A 17,977-nucleotide genomic window follows, 5' to 3' on the forward strand; every position below is an offset into this window, starting at 1 on the left:
ACTCCTCGGATGATCATATCGCCCCTTTTTTAGATAATTTTTCGACGCAGCTGCCTTAGTAATTATTTTGTTCTCCCGTGTTGGCAACCCTTTTAGTTTATGTGTTATGGGGAATCCCTCAACTGTATTGTACGTCATTTTTATTTTGTTTTCTTTGTCAGTAACATAAGAGCATTTAAAACGCAGCCACCCAAAGAATCATGCTTTTTCCATTTCTTGTGAGATTGCCTGTTGACCTGTCGCCTCCTCTAGGAGGGTTTACGCAGACGCTTTTCGATTTCTCACGCCCATCAGTACAATCTGACGTAGGAACAGATTATGTGGAACCTGTGGGATCTATTTCACTTCCCACAACAGTGTGTAAATGCACAGTCATTTCGTGCATGGCAAGACTGCCCAAGAATATGAGCAAATGAGCTTCTCTGAAGGTACAGATTAGTTTGATGAAGACCAAGTTTTCGCGAATGATTTGGAAACCCTTTTCGTCTACTCTTCGGATGCCAGCGAGTGGCTGTCAAACCCGTGGATAGAGTAGCAATAACACTAATAGAATAGTTTTGTTTTTAGAAACTTATTTCAACCAGGTAGACATAGTTATGTGAATAAAATAATTTTAATAATAATTATTATTATAAATAACGTTTGATCTTTGACTAATTTTATATTATTTTTTGAAGACTACGTTTTTATTTCGACATTTTATATTTGACTAGAGTTTCATGGGTGGTGAAGGGGTAAGAAATCTTCAAAAATTGCGTTACTTAATACTTGAACGACTCCAGTCAGAGTAATATGCCGCGTTCATGATTATATTTGATTCCTTAAATCAAAAGATTCCTTCGCAGTCCCAAAATATCGTAGCCAACACTTTTTTGGTACTTTTCGTAACCTTGGCTTTTTTGTCACAGATGCCGCTCTATGTAGTCTCTTTTGGATGTTGGATTATAGTAAAAAACCATAGTTTCATCACCCGTTACAATTTATGGGATTACACTTTCTTGGTACTTGCGTCAAAGCTCACATGAATGTTAATAATTTTATAAACCTTGATTTATATGTGAATCCTGAACACCGCCTTTATTAAAAAATTATGATAAATCCTAAATAAATCTGATTCTGATACTCCTCCCGTCGGTCCTGAAAAACGTCTGTTGCCATCGATGTATAAAGAATTCTGAAAATAGGGCGAGTTGAAAGTTCAGTCTCAATGCCGAGCTTCAGGTTTATATAAATGATTCGTTTTGAGGCTTTGGATTAAAATCGAACAAGATGCAGTAATAATGTTCTTCGTGGTATTCGTAGACCTCAGTTAGTTCTTTGTGCAATTTGTCATATTTGAAATATTGACGACCTCACAATAGAGTTTAATAAATAGGTGGGTATTCAGTGAAATTAATATCACATTGAGAAACTAGAATGTTGTTACTAATAGACATTTTGGTATTGATTCCTCATAAATATGTCCTATCCACATAGCTAATAATACTATATTGCTAGTGACCCTAAGAACAGTACTTTTATTTCATACTGTTTATTTACGCTACGATTCGAGTGTGGCAATTTGCAATGATGTATTAAACCGCCCCCATTTCCAATTCTTAAGATTTAATTGCAGGCACACACTTACAAAGTTCAATGTATAATAAGTGACAAACTCGTATACGTCTGCGCGATTAAGTCACTTTCTGAATCAAGTTTGTTTTGTCGACAACCGCAAAGTTAAAGGAAAACATTATAGTGCATAAGATTGTACTTATCATGCAAACGATTAGAAATATTGAGTCCAGTTATTTTGGTCCAAAATTTCGCTTTTTTCTTTCCACTAAGTCATTATCTATTTTAGACCACTTGCTAGTTTTGAAAATTTGTATGCAGCTGTAACTATGCAGGCCGTGTCAACATTCCCTACGGCCCATCCCAATGAAATCTGATTCTGGAATGCTACAAAACACTCGGGGGTTTGAAATTGTCGACGACCTCTTCGAGCTTGGAGCCATTCAAACTTCTGGCAGTGGGAGCCTTCCTCGCAGATTTAGGTACAAGTTATAGATCCCCTTAATAATGCTGCTGGTAGCGGCATACATGTTAGATTTGTTCTATATTGGGTCAAAACCAATACCAGCTTTAGGTCCGCAAGACCAAAACTCGAGCAGTGCAAGATTAATGCAAAATCAAGACCTAGTATTGAGATTCACGCAAGACCAAGACCAAGCATTGCGTAGTGAGTGTCTGATTAGGTCTACTGTATTTAAATGGACCAAAGCGTTCAAAGATGACCGCGATATCGTCGTCCGCGAACCAGCATCACACCAGATATTCCTCATATAGATTAACTCATTTTCGAGAACTGTAGGATGGATATTCGAAAATTTTCTACTGAACTCGACATTAGTATTGGTATATCCATCAACACCTTCAATATCGCAAAATAAGAGCGCCACGGGTTCCCAAACTGTTGAACTTCGAGCAAAAACTCTTGCGGTTGGAAGGCGAAGGAGAACAGGTTTTTAACGTGGATTTTCACCACAGACGAATCATGGATACACTATTACACTCCGGAGAGCAAGGTGTCATCTAAATAATGGAGGAAGAGACAACACTCAAAGCGAAGACAACCAGATCAGCGCTCATAACGCGCGCCACCTCCCGCTCCATACAATTTCAGAACTGGGATTGGGGATACTAGAACAACCCTCCAACAGTCCGAACCTATCACCCTACGACTATCACTAGTTTAGACCCTTCAAAGAAGCCCTCGGGGGTAAAAAATTGAATTGAATTGTGTGCACATTGCTGTTCGAGTTGCCCAAGGAATTTTTCGATATCGGTTTCAATAAGCTTCAGGAGAGGTGGCAAAAATGTGTAACTATTGAGGAGAATTACCTAGAAATGTGTCAGAATGTTTGTCTCATTCATATTTGAACCGCCCTCGTAATTATCGGATGTATTGTTTATCTTTACTATTTTTATTGTATTACCTACCTCATCTATTATTTCGATCAGGTTGCTTGGCAGCGAAATTGGTATGTAACTGTCCACATTATTAAATATTCGAGTTGATTTTATAGCGTATTTCAAAGTGTTCAATATTTTTGAAAGTTAATAACAATGTATCATTTATGCAGGTTCATGCTATTGTTTAGAAATCTACTTGCCTCTTGGACGGGACACAATTTATTCAGACCAAACTAAATTAATATGATTGAAAAAATTTGCGGTTATAAGAACAACGCTCTCACTATTATTGCTAAAAAATTAACAAGGAAACAAACTAATTGATCAATAATCTCAACCAGGTAGTCTTATTCAAGTTCCGGTTGTTATGTCACTAAAAGCGTGTTTTTCTGGCTCGAATTTTGCTTGAAAAACAAAAGTTGATTCAAAATGATTCTAATGTAATTAATCAAGTAACTAACAGATCAACAAGAGTTTGATGAGACCAAACTTATCGTTTATAGAAGCATCTAAATATCACAGTCTCACCTCGCTTGGTTAAAAATGTTATCTGTTGATTTCATATGCGTTTTTTCATTTAAAAATTAATTGCTCTGAAAGTATCATTTTGATGTTTTTAAATCTCAATTATGGATCACCAGAAAGAAAAAATAGGAAAATGTACGGAAAACAGCAATCAATTATATTGCGTTAGAAATTGCGTATTATTGATACTTGATATTGTAATGTTTATAATGTATTGTAATCTTAAAAAACGCCTCAAAAATGTGCTGAATGGCTTTACATTTTCCCAAATGATCTCCCGAGCTGACTTCTTTTGTCGAAACCATTATCGTTCTCAAGGATCTTTTTTAAAAGGCTCTCTTCCAGAAAACGGGAGTACCAATGAGCCCAATATGCCTCTAGTGCCGATGATCATTCTCCTGATTCTTATAGGTAACGATTCTTCGTAGACCACTGTAGTTCTTGAAACTCCAGCCACGTTAGATTCGTCTTGTTGCGGTGGAAACAATCTGCTGAGTACCCGTTCTAGTTTTCCCTTTGACTGTAGATGATTTGTTGTTTGCGGAAATTCCGGGACGCTCACAAAAACTGCGTACTTGCCCCGGCTTGCCACAATTCTTTTTTGGCTTCTTATTAACCATACGTTTTATAAATTTGGCGAACTACCAACGCCTAGAGTACATATAAGGTGTCTCCGCGCAGTGCAATGGTTAAGTTCACTGCTATTCCTTTATCGGAGCAATTATTCACTCTAGCGGCTACTCGTAATAAGTACAAGACGCTTCACCGTCAAACTTTGGGGTAAAACTGCCGATGTCTCCTTTATTGAGTTTTGCTCGTGAATGATTTTATTTTTTTTGCTGGAATGTCTACTGCTCTTGAATTTTCACTCTATTTCTCTACTTCCTTGATTTTCTTGTCCACTTTATTCTTCATATCCGATTTGTATGAAAGTCACGTCTTCCACGTCAGCTACAATGTCAGTTTTCAATGGAAACATATCCGCAGAAATATAGTTCTCCATAGTTAAAATTTTTTCGTCGATATTAGTCGAATTATCATTCTTAATTGTCGAAATATTCTTATTTATTTTTGTAGAAATTGCCGAGATCGAAGTGGAAGACTCGTTTTTGAATAGATAAGTTTCTAGTTCAAAGCCTTCACTTACTAGTGCCACTTTGAGTCTTTCTACTAATTCAGTCTTCTTACCGTACGTTTCCAACTCGCGATTCTCCAGGTCTGCTTTCAGTTCCACCACTTTCAGGTTACTTACTCTCTTAGTCATGTTTATGTCACTATTTATCTATAATACCCCACACCTTTATTATTTAAACTATTTCCAACGGTGGGGTGAATTTATACACACTGTCTCACTTACTCAATTTATTTAAACACTTACACTAAACTTAACTAACTTGTATAATTTAAATTCATCGGTTACTTTCTACTACTTCTACTGTTCACTATGATATTCAATTATATACTGACCAACTGACGCTGCTAAACAAGTACACATTTATACCAGAAAGGAATTTCTCGAATAACTGTAAGATGTTCACAAACAAACACATAAATAAGAAGGTCTTCCTTGAAATTAGTTCTTTAAAACAATATAAACGAATCGCCGCTGTGATAATTACATGTAAAAAAACAATATCCATCATAACTGAATAGGACCGGCTTCGTGGTCCATGTCGTGGACGAGTTCGTAACAATTTAAACAATAAACTAATTTTTCTCAACTATTATTTTCACCACATAAATCGTATTGAAACTGGTTCATCAATTCGATTGGAATTAAACTTTATTCGGTCCGTGAGAACGCGCCTTAATATATTAAAAGTGCTTTCTATTACAATAGCTAGTCTCGATAAATTGCATTTATTTTATTAGAATGGAATCGATCTAAATCGAATGTTCAACTTATTTATTCACTCATTTAATGTATTAAAAGAGATACTGAAATATTCCGTTTGTTTCATTAATGCACGTGTCAAATGTTGAAAAATAATGTATTCTTCTTTTACAGGTAAGTCTGTTAAGCTGGGCGGTCCTTCAGGTATAAAAAATAAGTAGGATTAAGAGCCCAGCATAGAGAAGATGTGACCAGTCGAAGAGATCTTTGACCCGATGAACCGCGGAAACAGGTAAATATGAATTAAGTGAAATGTTACCTTAGAATCGAGGGCGCCCGTACCTAAGAACAAGAGCCATACACTCTTTCTTAAATTATAGGGTAAATAGAAATGTATGGGAAGGGAGAGGAGTGAGATGGGGCTCGAAATTTCCAAAAATATTTGATATTATTCCCTTTCGTAATGATAGTAAAGTTACTGTTCCTTATCCCCTAATATCGATTACCTAAAAGTAATAATATGTCTAGTAATAATTAATGTGTTTTTTATTGTTCGTTTATATTGGTTAGAAATCCTCAAACAATGCAAAATTGTTTACAAAAAATTACCAGTAATCGATTTGAGTCACTTGAAAGAGTCACAATCTGTAGTTTTTCTCTCTCTCAACAAAAAATTAGTGCCTTATGTTAATATTAAGAGACGACCACAACAGTTAGACACAAAAAAAGAAACGTCGCAACCCACGCCAGAGCATGACTTGATTGCGAACAAGATGATATTGTGTGTGTGGACTTTTAAAGCAATTAATTATCATGAACTCTCACGACCAAACCGAAACATTACAAATAAAGTGTATAGGGTTAAATTGGAGTGATTAGACGGAGCTTTGTAACAAAAATGCATACTGCACGAATCACGACGGATAAACCACATCTGTTGAGATGGGAAGCTCTCCTACTACCTGAATAGCGAATATTTTCCAAATATTATCATATCCGATTATTATTTATTTCGTTCCTTACAACACGCCTTAATGGAGTTTTTCAAATCACAAAACTTTACCATAAAAGGATTAAAATACTACCTGAGCGATAGGTACAAATATGTAGTGCGTTCAAAGATTTCTTGACTTTATACAGTTAATGGAGTGCGTTTGGAAGAATCTTGTGCACGCGTCAGTCTCAACGAGCTTTACACAAAGTTTGAACTTGTTGCTTCGTTCCATTTCGTTGACAAAGAGCTGCAACGACCATGTAATCTTATAAATTGTGACGAGCGATAAAACTATCTCTTTTACTGTGATCCCACAACCAAAAGATTTTCCATGGAGTGCAAAGGTCACCAAAAGCACCAAAAAAATTGATAGGTACAAGCGCTTGCTACATAACAATAGTCCAGTCCATACTGCTTTGCTTTCCAAGGCCGAGCTAAGGCCGAGTTGAGGGGTGACGAACTTAGTCAGACGTTCTCAAAAGTGTATGAAAATAAAGATAGAATAGATTGAAAAATAACAGTATTTTTCATTTCTTTATATGTTAGACCAAGAACTCATAGATCACACTACATACATAGTAGAAAATCAGAGCATCAGGCTTTTGCAGTCTCGACAATTTTCCTATATTTCTTTTTGTCCTGGCACTGTCTGTTCCAGCCGTGTTATATCCTGTACACCGTAATCTTCCCATCTCCTTTTTGGTCTTTGAGGCAATCTTTTTTTGTTAGATCTCCATTCTCTAAATCTACTTTTTCGAAGCTGAATTCATTCCTCTTTACTGTTTCCACTTTTTTTCCAATTTCCATATATTTATTCTCAATTTGAATTATCATTTGTTTATTGGCTATTGGCTTTACAGTTTATTTGGTTTCATTTGATTGATAACATGTCTTGTAGTTTTTGTTATATTATATCACTAACCCATTTAATATTAATGTTTACTGCTCCAAAACGCAATAAATCTACAAGAGAGATCCCCCTGATAATAGTCTCTCGCAGAACATCTATTACCTCAAATTTTCCTTGATAACTCCCCTTTACCTATTGTTAAACAGTGCAAAATTCTTGGTACGACTTTCGATTTTCGACTCTACTGGAATCACCATATTCACGATGTAAAATACATTTGCAACCACATTCAATGGGGCTCGGAAAAAACTATACTGCTAAGAGTTTACAGAGCTCTCATACGCTCAAAGCTTGATTAAAGTTGCTTTATCTATATGTCTGCTTCCAAGTCTAAAACTGACTTATTGAACTCTGGACACAACACCGCTCTTCGCCTTTGCCTTGGTGCCTTTCGCTCAAGCCTCGCCGCTAGTGTCAATGTTAAAGCTAATGAGCCACCACTATCCTTAAGACGACAATCTCTTATCCTGTCAAATTCTGCTAAAGTATCTTCCTATCTTTCTAATTCATTCCCTACTTACCACCACGTCCTTATCTACTAACTCACGAACAATTGTAAATTGTTCGCACCTCTACTCCAAAACACCAACCTTTCTTTGACCTGCTCATTTCCTTTATCTTCTCCCCTTTGGACCAAAAGTATTCCTTTAGTAGACACTCACACCTCACCTACCGTTCACAATAAACATGAATTCCTTAGCGTCCTTGTAGAGAAAGCATTCCTAGAAATTGAAATTCTGTATTAAAATCCTGCGACCTAATTCTGGTGTCGATTGCACAATCACTAAAAACCACGAATTCATAAGTTCTTTCCAGTTACCTTCGAAGTGTAAGGATTACAGTATCCTTCAAGCTTTCAAATTTATCTTTCCTCCCCATAAACACATCGCCATATGTACTGACTCTCTTTAATTCATACAGTCAATTAAAACCATATTGACAGACCATCTAATAGTCCAAAACATACACGGTATCTACCAAACTCTTATTGCTCTTAATAGTATCTCTCATCTGGTTTCCATCGCACACTGGAAACGCTGGAAACGAAACTACAGATCTCCATACCAAAGAAGTTGCAAAGAATCCTCCTGAAATCCCAGTTCAGCTTGTCAATGATCTGAAGACTAAACTTAAAAAAACTTACTCACTGTTATTTGATGTCATCAGAAAGTCGTCCTGTCTGCCAAAGTTGTCACGTTCCTGTGTCTGTTAAGCACATCCTCATTGACTGCAGAAAGTACTGTACCGCATACCAGCAATTTGACATGAAAACCTTCCTCACGGAGACACTCAACAGCCCGACAGAAATTGAGAAAATCCCAAAGTTTCTTGAAGCCACCAAGCTGTACGAGAGAACATAATTAATTTATGTATTGTAATAGATTTTGTAACAGTCATTTATTTAACTTAATGTAATATGATTATTGACCAATGACCAGCGCTGGCGAGGACTGAAATAAAAAAAGAATATTTACGTTCGGTAAACCGGATTTAGGTCATGTTCCATTACTTATATTTTGGCAATGAAAAACAGTAAATGTTGATGGTTTCTGCAGTACATATTCTATAGAAGGTGATTTGCTAGTCATTTAGAATTAAGAGCAGATGAGATTTTTTATGGAGATTAGAGCTTTTTTGCTCGATATTGAAATATATGGGGAATATCAGCTTTCTTTGTCGAATTAAAAGCTTATTTAAACGACTCTCATTATTCATTATCCGTTTCTTGTATTTTTCCTTTCCATTATTTGACTTACTATATTGTACACGCTTTTGTTATGTAATTTTTTATATTTGTAAGACATGAAAGATTGTTTTTATTATGAAAAAATTGTCAATCGGAGTTTTCCACTTTGAGATTCTTTTTCAATTTCTTCTTCATCATATTCACTTCTGCACAATTTCGATTGAATGCATGTTCTCTTGCATTATTGATTGTAATTAGAGTATATTCTGTAGTTAAAAATAAAGGATTTGGTTAAATACGAGATAAACACTTTACATATACCTGTATCTGATTGTTTTCTGTTGCCCACTCTCTATAAAAGGAAAAGAACAATTCACAACAGCGATTTATCGTAATCATCAACTTCACTATATTTTACTTTTTTAAAGTAAACTGATAGAAGTGAAGATAAAAATTTTATAAATTAAAATGTGTCAAAGATTTTTAATGACTATTTATAACATTACAAATTATTACTAACGAACCTCTTACCAGCAATAGACCAAAAAGAACAATTGTACTGTCTGAGGGCAATTCGATAACCAAGTTATCGCCTTCGGACACCGAAGTTACATGTTGCACCCTCGATATCCGAAGACGATAACTTGATTATCGAAACACAATTAACAATGTAATTGGTGAGTGCTGCTTTAGTGGTAATAAATAGCGTGGAGAGTATCAATATCACCAACGGTTCCCGAAATTCCTACTTCATTTCGAGTTATGATTATTGAGAATGAAAGTACCGTCATTTGGGGTTGAATTGATCGACAAATATTTTTTTTGCTATTATGTAGAAAATATCCATTATTTCAATTTGCTAGAAGATGTGATTTTTAGGATTGGAGAGTAGAATAATAGAATGGAACAAACCCATACTGTGATTGGGGTGAGATTGTTCACTTGTATTTTAGACCATATTCAACAAATACGCAGAGAGATACGTTGATTAATCTTACCTTGGCTATTCTACTATATCTATTTCATATTACGTTTCTTATCCTCTGGGTTAATTTTTATCCCTAGATGTTTGTTAAAGATGCGATTTCTTCCAGTTGATCAAAACCGATCTCAGGGCTATCTTGACAGGACGGAAAATCCAACATCCAAGGGATGTGTGATGTGGGTGGAGAGAGATTTTTTGGCTGAGGCTATGTTATTTCCTGTACATTGTCTTAGAACACTTTCTGTGAAATGTGATGAAGGATTATCACCAATGAAAACTCTGCGACCTAGTAAACCTTTGGCGTGGTGTAAAAAAGCAAATTCAAACCAATCCGAAAAAATTTGTATGTTAATCTATCTATATATGTACGGCAATATCGGTATCCAGAGCCGCAGCCCCTTTCATTGTAACATGGTTCGCCCTTTGGCACCATGTCTGTCCACTGTTGCAAATGCTTTATAAATTACTTATGGAGGAAGAACGTTTCCTGATGCAGAACCGCACATTATTATTGAAATTGCTGTTTTATTGAAATTACAAATGCGTTCTGGATATTTCGTACCTCGACGAAACAGTATTTGTTTGACGTACTCGTATATCCCTTTAGTGTCTTTCTATCAAACTTCGGCCCAAATCTGTACCTCGTAATTTCAGTTTCTTGACTATCCAAGTCAGTGAAATTCGAAGAAAACCTCAATTTCTCAAATGGATCAGCTGCTTCAGCAAAAGCTTTTCCCTCGTTTTCAGTGAAAATAGTTGGTCCTTTGATTTTGTGGGTAGTCTCTATATGGGCGTGAACCAAGTTTCCTCCTATATTTTACGCCTATTCTTTTAGTAAAGGGGTGAAACTGAACACTGTAATGATGATTAGTCTGGTTCCATAGACCTAATTAATCTGACCCAGTGCTATACAGATGCAAAAATTATGGTGATGAATGTACCAAATATACCCTGCTTCAAATATATCATAAATAAGATAATAAAAACCATAAATAACCTATCGTACAAGTTGAAAAATTGAAAATCAGCGTAGCGTGCCGGTTCGCTCTCCTGTCTGCTTTTTTAAGGTTAGAAACAATACTTACTTTTGGCGCTAAATTCAAATTTCTGAAGTAATTTGCTGATCAATCTCACACCTGGTTATAGATTTCACCCCACGTGACGGTAGTGACTAAATACTGGAAAAATAGAATAATGATCATTGCTGACGTAAATTCGATCCTCTTAATTAATGAATGTATAATTTATAATTAATTAAATACCAAGTTCTCATCGATATTGTCCTATTCTTGGCAACCTGTCTGACAGTTTAGTTCATCCCAGGAAAGATTACTCTACAACTCTATGCTGGCCTGTATATTCACAAACGAGACAGAATTAATTAAAACATAAGAAAGCCGTCTAAATTTATTTATGGTGATATAAATTTTAAGGTTAAACAAAGATTAACATGAATTTTAGCTTCATCATCCTTGTCAGCACAGTCCTATTGTAGTTAACTTGTAATAATTAAAAACGTTAGGAACTGTTAACTGGATATCGATTTTAAATCTTCGTATCTAGTTCATACCAAATAAGTTTAAACTGTTTAGATGACCTTTGCATAATTTTTCATAGATTTTTGTTGTTCATTAAAGTGAAACGAAAAACATTTCTAAAATATAGTCTATTTTTATGTTCGTGTAATAAAATATATTAATCCAAAACATAATATGTTGATTCTAATAGAATAATCTAAATATTTCCCAAAATTTCGAACTTTTATTGGTATTTTATAACCATAAGCTGTATAGAACAATAGAATGAAAATTTAGGTTTTTCCATATTGTAAGAAATCCCAACTCTTATGTGATTATGAAGAATTTGGGCCGCGTAAACGCCTAAAAATTTATCATACAACAGTTAATGAAAAAACATTACTATTTAATTGTTTGAAATAATTTACAGACAAACATGTATGTACAAGTGTTTCAAACAGCACGTAAAACTCGTGGTAAACCAAACTTTCAAATGGAGCATCATTTTAAAGAAATATTTCGAAGGAAAGTATATGCGTTCTCCATTAGAAAAGAATTTCCGATAGTAAACAAAGTTCTTGTCACGGTTCGAGATGATGAGGACTGTCATGAATCAAAGAAATAGGTTGTCGCTGGAAAAAGTATTCCAGAGTCTTCTCAAATAATTTATCTACTTGTTAAAATCCACCAACAAGAAATAGGAGCAGACTAATAATAGTACACATCGGCATTTCAAACGGTTATGTTAAAGATGGTTCATTGACTTTTGAATCTATTCGTTCCCGTGATATGAATGCTGATGTTTTTAAAGAGTGGTTTAAACAAATTGTAGATCTTCCTCAGAACTATATAATATTAATGGTTAATACAAGTTATCACTCTAGACTTTTAGGAAAATTGGCCGCATCCAAGTGGATAAAAAAAGATTTACAGAATTGGCTAAATTTAAAGAATATTAAGTTCTATCCTTGTTATGTGACAAAAGAACTGTATTCTTTGTCTTCCCTTCATAAAGAGAGAAAAAATATGAAATTGTAGAAAATATGGATGGCGGTGGTTAGATCTCCACCATATTATTGCGATGTAAAGCCGATTGAACTGGTGTTGGCACAGATAAAGGGAGAAGTTTAAATAGAAAAATAAATCTTTTAAAATGAGTTTTTATAATAGAATTATTCTTTATTTTCAGCAATTTGGAAGTTATAATTTGATGAAAATATAAATATAAATTTATTATATTTCATTATATTCATATAAATGTTATTTCATACGAGGTATAATTCGAAAAATATATATTAACTGTCTACTCAAACAAGTAATACGCCTTTAGAATAAGAATGCTTCATTATTCATATAAATAGACTTTATAAAATTACCCCACCTCTAAGGTTAATAGTGCATACTCCTAAACTTTTCTTTCGAACAACGTAAAAACACGTCTATTATGTCCGAAACTTTTGATTCCTTTGAACCTCCAAATGATATTTTTCCATGATGTATAGTGTCGAATTTCTATTATTGATGAGCAAATGCAAGACCAAGACCGGCTTAGTCTTAGTCTTAGTCTTGGTCTTGGTCTTGATCTTGATCTTGATCTTGGTATTGGTCTTGGTCTTGGTCTTGGTCTTGGTCTTGGTCTTGGTCTTGGTCTTGGTCTTGGTCTTGGTCCTGGTCTGGAGATACTGAAGAGTATAATTACACAAAACCATCTTATAAAATCAGTTTTAAAAATATCAAAATCTAAGAACGAAATGTATATATGACACATTATATTTCTGTTGCCCAGATATATGGTGATTAAATAATAAAATTAACTCTTAACTACCCCCCAGAAATTAACCGGCAACCCTCCATTTTAAAAGGGTTTATAACAAGATTCTTGGTTTAGCACTTAATTTATTATTTTGTGATATTTTGAGGAAAAATACACATTTTGTAAGAATAAATTTGGAACATTTTTGAATAAATGAAAAAAAAAGCAAGACTGCAAGAGTCTTGCAGGCCGATCTCGGTCTTGGTCTTGGTCTGGCAAGCCTTTAGCTGATCTTGGTCTTGCAAAAAATGATAATTTCAGATTCTAATACCAACATAGAGAGTAACATACTCCTGTGGCATTTAAGGAGAATTGGGCTAAAGCTATTCTCTTTAGTTGTTCAAATTTGCCCCCACCAGATCGTTGTCTGTCTCTATTATTCCTTGCGACTTTTTTTGGTAGATTTGTAATGTATGTATGTATGATGATCTTTCAAGTTACACAATGTAATAAGTGTTGTTGTGTGTAGTGACTACTTGTGTTCAATAAATTATATTACTTCCAAATATTTCAGCAAATTAGTAATCGAACATTTCGAAGCAATTCCTTTATTTTACCTCACATCCTCTACATAATGCGTTACTTCCCTCTCACAAAATGATACGTTTTAGAAAGGACTTCTTCAATCTCGTTCTCATCACATTTTATAGGGACGACAATTTTCATTATTGTGTTTCTTGAAAGTATCCGGAAGTATCCATGCACTCGATTCTTTTTGTCTGTTTTTTGCAGCATCTAAAGAACTTATTGCTACTGAAAACGGTCTTAAAATGTAGATATAGTTGCTGAAGCTCTCATTACTGAAGATGCAGCTTATTTTTCTGAGGATCAGCACCCTACGTTTCTCTTTAATCTTTTCAGTGTTTAGCTGGTTCTAGATACATGACGGATTAGCTTCTATTTCTGTAAATCGAGTTGTTCTGTTCTTTCTAACCTTCGGACAACTTTTTCCATGATTTCAAGTGTGTTATGGTACATCTCTCGAAACAGCTGATGTGTCTTGACGTCGACTTAATTTGATGATGATAATTACTCACATTTCATTTCAGTTGCAATACATTGTATCGCTTACTAATTAAGATGAATTCATAACACAAAATTACTTGCATTATTGAGAGACTTTTTAATTTGTAAAATGTATTTCTGGCTTTTTATCTAAATACGGTTAACGACAATGATACCATTGAATCTATATAATATAGACGTAAATTCAAGTGTAATCTGTAATCACAAAGGTTATCTCGTTTAAAAAGGAAAAATATGACTTGATAATTTAGGTTGATAAACGATACTGCTTATCGAAATAATATTAATAGGCTAGATTATAATATAAAATATTTTGATGCTTGAAATGCATGTACACTTTATTGTTAATCATTAAATTGACTAAATATTATGCGGTTACACAATGTTGAAATTTTCAACTGATCATTAAATATTCATTAATGTGAATTATGAATTACGAAGATGTAAAGTACGTCACCAACCTCTACAATATTAAAGTTGGGAGAACAGCGACAAATACGATACACCTTTTGCAAAAACAATCGAACATGTTCTTTCACGAATCATCTATGAAGAACATTGGAATCATAGAAAGTCTTCCCTTGATTATTGATTTAGAAGTTTTATAAATAGCTTTAGAGACCTTTAAAATATCTCTTTAACAACAGCATCTAAAATCTTATTGGTAAATCACAGTTAGCTGATGACGCTGTATTTTGGATACTATTCAGTAAACTGCTTATGAGACCAGAGTCTCATAACCAGTTTACAATGAAATCTTCATTCATAGAGATAAGGAACTTTTTATTGAAAAAATGCACTTAACGATGCTATTAAATGCTAAAATTGAAGGAGGAAAAACATTTTATCTATTTATTAAATAATTTACAATTGCCAGCGATGATTCCTATCAATGAGATAATCGAAATCATTAGATGGTCTATGTTCAATGCTAGTATACTGAATTCAAAACTCTACTCTAACCACCATTTTTACAGCAAATCTTTATGCTACCATCTATGGTTTTGAATAAATGAGTTCCTTTTTTAAGCATATATATATTAATCGGGTTAAAACGTTCTTCGCCGTCTTCCGATTCCCAGTTTCCATTTTTCTCGATCTTCTCATAGATCTTTTTCCAATCCTCTCTCTCGAATATCCTTCTCGATACCTTCTCTCCAGCTTAATCTTGGTCTTCCTCTTTTTCTTCTTCCTTGTGGTGCCCAATTTAAAATTTGTTTGGGTATGCGGTCTTCAGGCATTCTTTGGACATGTCCGTACCATCTTAACTGATTCACCCTAATATCTTCCGTAATCGTATGTTGCACTTTCATGATCTCCCTGATTCTGTCGTTTCTTATTTTTTCCAGTCTTGATATTCCTGCCGCGCGTCTCCAATAATCCATTTCTGTGGCTTCAAGCATTTTGACTGTTTTTTCTTTTAGAGGCCAGACTTGGCTACTATATGTGTAGTAGCCTTTTTTAAGCCCCATACCATAATATTAACTGATTTCTCCGGGGTCTTAGAAAAATAATTCTAATCGCTGTGCTGTAATGGTTTGACTTGACAAAAATTACTCTGTACTTTTGAAGTAGTGTGCTGCTCTATAAGGGCTCATTTTTTAGGCATCAGAATGGGAATTAGAAAATCACTTTTTATGGTGAGGGTGCGCGAATGATAGTTTTGAAGACTGTGCCGAGTAGGATCAATTCTGGTGTGATATAGAGTGCTACCAGTGTCGCCTAAACTTATTCAACCTAACCTAACTTGACTCTCAGAACTCTCAAACATTTAAGTATATTCCTCGGTTTTATGTTAGGTTAGGTGATAAGCTTTTGGAGTAAGACAGTTGGTATTCGACGGCAGCACTCTGCAGCAAACCCGAATGAAACCCTAGAATTCGTAGTTCCCTAGGGAAGTCATCGTTACTTGGCATGTCATTTAGAAAAACGATAAAATCAATCACGACGAGGAGTGAATTTTTGGTGTGAGACTAGTGGCATTCAACGGCACTCTGGCAGCACTCTACATCAGACTAGAATTGATTTCTCCGCCTAGGTCAATGCCAGAGTCTTCAGAACTTCGACCTTCTGTCCCTGTAACCCAAAAAAATCCAAAAAAACTAGCACTCTATTCTAAATCATTAAACCACTCCACTTAAGGTCGAATTCTACCGAGCACAGTCTTCAGAACTATCATTCTCGCACTCTCATCTTAAAACTTAATTGGGAACTGATGGGATCCCAGAACTCATACTTTACAGAAATTACTCAACGCACCCAATCTTCAACATCAACAATAGCTTTCCAAATACTGGAATATTAACATGAGAATTCCTTTATACATCTTGGTTTCAAAGGCAACAAAAATGCAGATATAAGCCACTCACACTTTTCCAACAAAGCTGGCGGCAATTGCAACCAATCACATCACGCAAAGTGATAATGATTCTTTCAATACTAATAATAAGATATTCACGCTTTCATCTTTTCAATAACAATGTTTTTCTGTGTAAACTATGTTAAGAATAATGGACAACAACAATAAACAAAATACGAGGCACATCCAAAAGTGAGTTTTCCTATTAAAAAATGGAATCACACTTTAAGAAACATATTTATTGACAACAAGTACAGCAATGCTTTAGCTACTTTCACCACCAGAATGTCAGTTCATTTTCGTTGCCAAAACGCCTACCGGAGCACAGGCGTTTTTTAAGAAGAAAACTTCAAAATAACCAGAAGCTAAATCAGGGTTGTAGGGCGAATGATCAAATAACTCCCAGCCCAATTCCATCAAAACAGCTGCGCCGAGGATTATGTGGACGAGCATTGTCATGAAAGAGTAGAACAACAACAACATTCACGCAGTTCCATAAATGCTTTGTGCATTCAAGATTTTTATCACCGACCGAACATTGCAACCGGCTGATGAATGAATAGCTTCAATTTCGGGCCACGCTAACAACACGAGGCGAAACCTGAACGTGTGGGATGTGATTGATAGGTCATAAATATCTCACACATGAGCAGTTTACAGATATAATGACGTTTTTTTACTTTAAAAGGCAATAAATCGGGAAATTCACTTTCTGAATGTGCCTTGTAAATTAAACCTGCAGATCTTTTGGATGAAAATTGTTAAATTGAAAGTTTGACTTATTTTTGAGGGACATCAATTCATTAAACAAAACTTAATATTGTATATTATTAAACGAATGTGGAATAGTATCAATAAAAATTCAGATTTTATGTGATGTGATTTTTGAAATCATCATTAAAATCACTACAACTATTTTCAAACCACCTGGTAAACTCGATAAAGACTCATAAATCATGGTCACAAACTTTTTATGGTCGTTTCCCTACGTTTTCTAGAAATAACATCAACTTTTGCCGTCAACCGATTAACAAGGTCTAAACTGATTCTAAAAGAAGAAAAAAGAACCTTTTCAATGTTAAAAATTGGAGTGACATGGAAAACTTGTTTTTAAACAATACCGTGCAGATTTTCGAACATTTCAATTAAAGTTAAATTGATGGCACTAATGAATTAATAAATCAAATAATATGAATATTGAACTAATTTATTAACAACTTTATTATTCAAAAATTAGAAAAACTTTATACATAAATTATTTTAATTTCTCACGAATTTAATCATTTTCAATTAATGAAAATAACATCAACATTTATTTAGAAACTGTCAACATTTATTCTATAATCGACCCTGATTCGACCAATCAACCTTT

General features: G+C 34.6%; 1 protein-coding gene across 6 annotated transcripts in view; it reads left to right on the forward strand.

Annotated features, from left to right (window-relative positions):
• LOC130893603 (AF4/FMR2 family member lilli) overlaps positions 1-17,977 on the forward strand; it is a 513,028-nt gene that overhangs the window by 250,485 nt on the left and 244,566 nt on the right. For 2 of the 6 annotated variants that reach the window (XM_057799829.1, XM_057799830.1), the window contains exon 2: positions 5,489-5,606. The exons of the other annotated variants lie outside the window; for them this stretch is intronic. In XM_057799829.1, the coding sequence (XP_057655812.1) occupies positions 5,590-5,606 (17 nt within the window). In that variant the 5' untranslated portion in view covers positions 5,489-5,589. The remainder of the gene's footprint in view (positions 1-5,488; positions 5,607-17,977) is intronic. 6 annotated transcript variants of the gene reach the window in all.

Source organism: Diorhabda carinulata, chromosome 5 (genome assembly GCF_026250575.1).
Source record: "Diorhabda carinulata isolate Delta chromosome 5, icDioCari1.1, whole genome shotgun sequence".
Lineage (NCBI taxonomy): Eukaryota > Metazoa > Arthropoda > Insecta > Coleoptera > Chrysomelidae > Diorhabda > Diorhabda carinulata.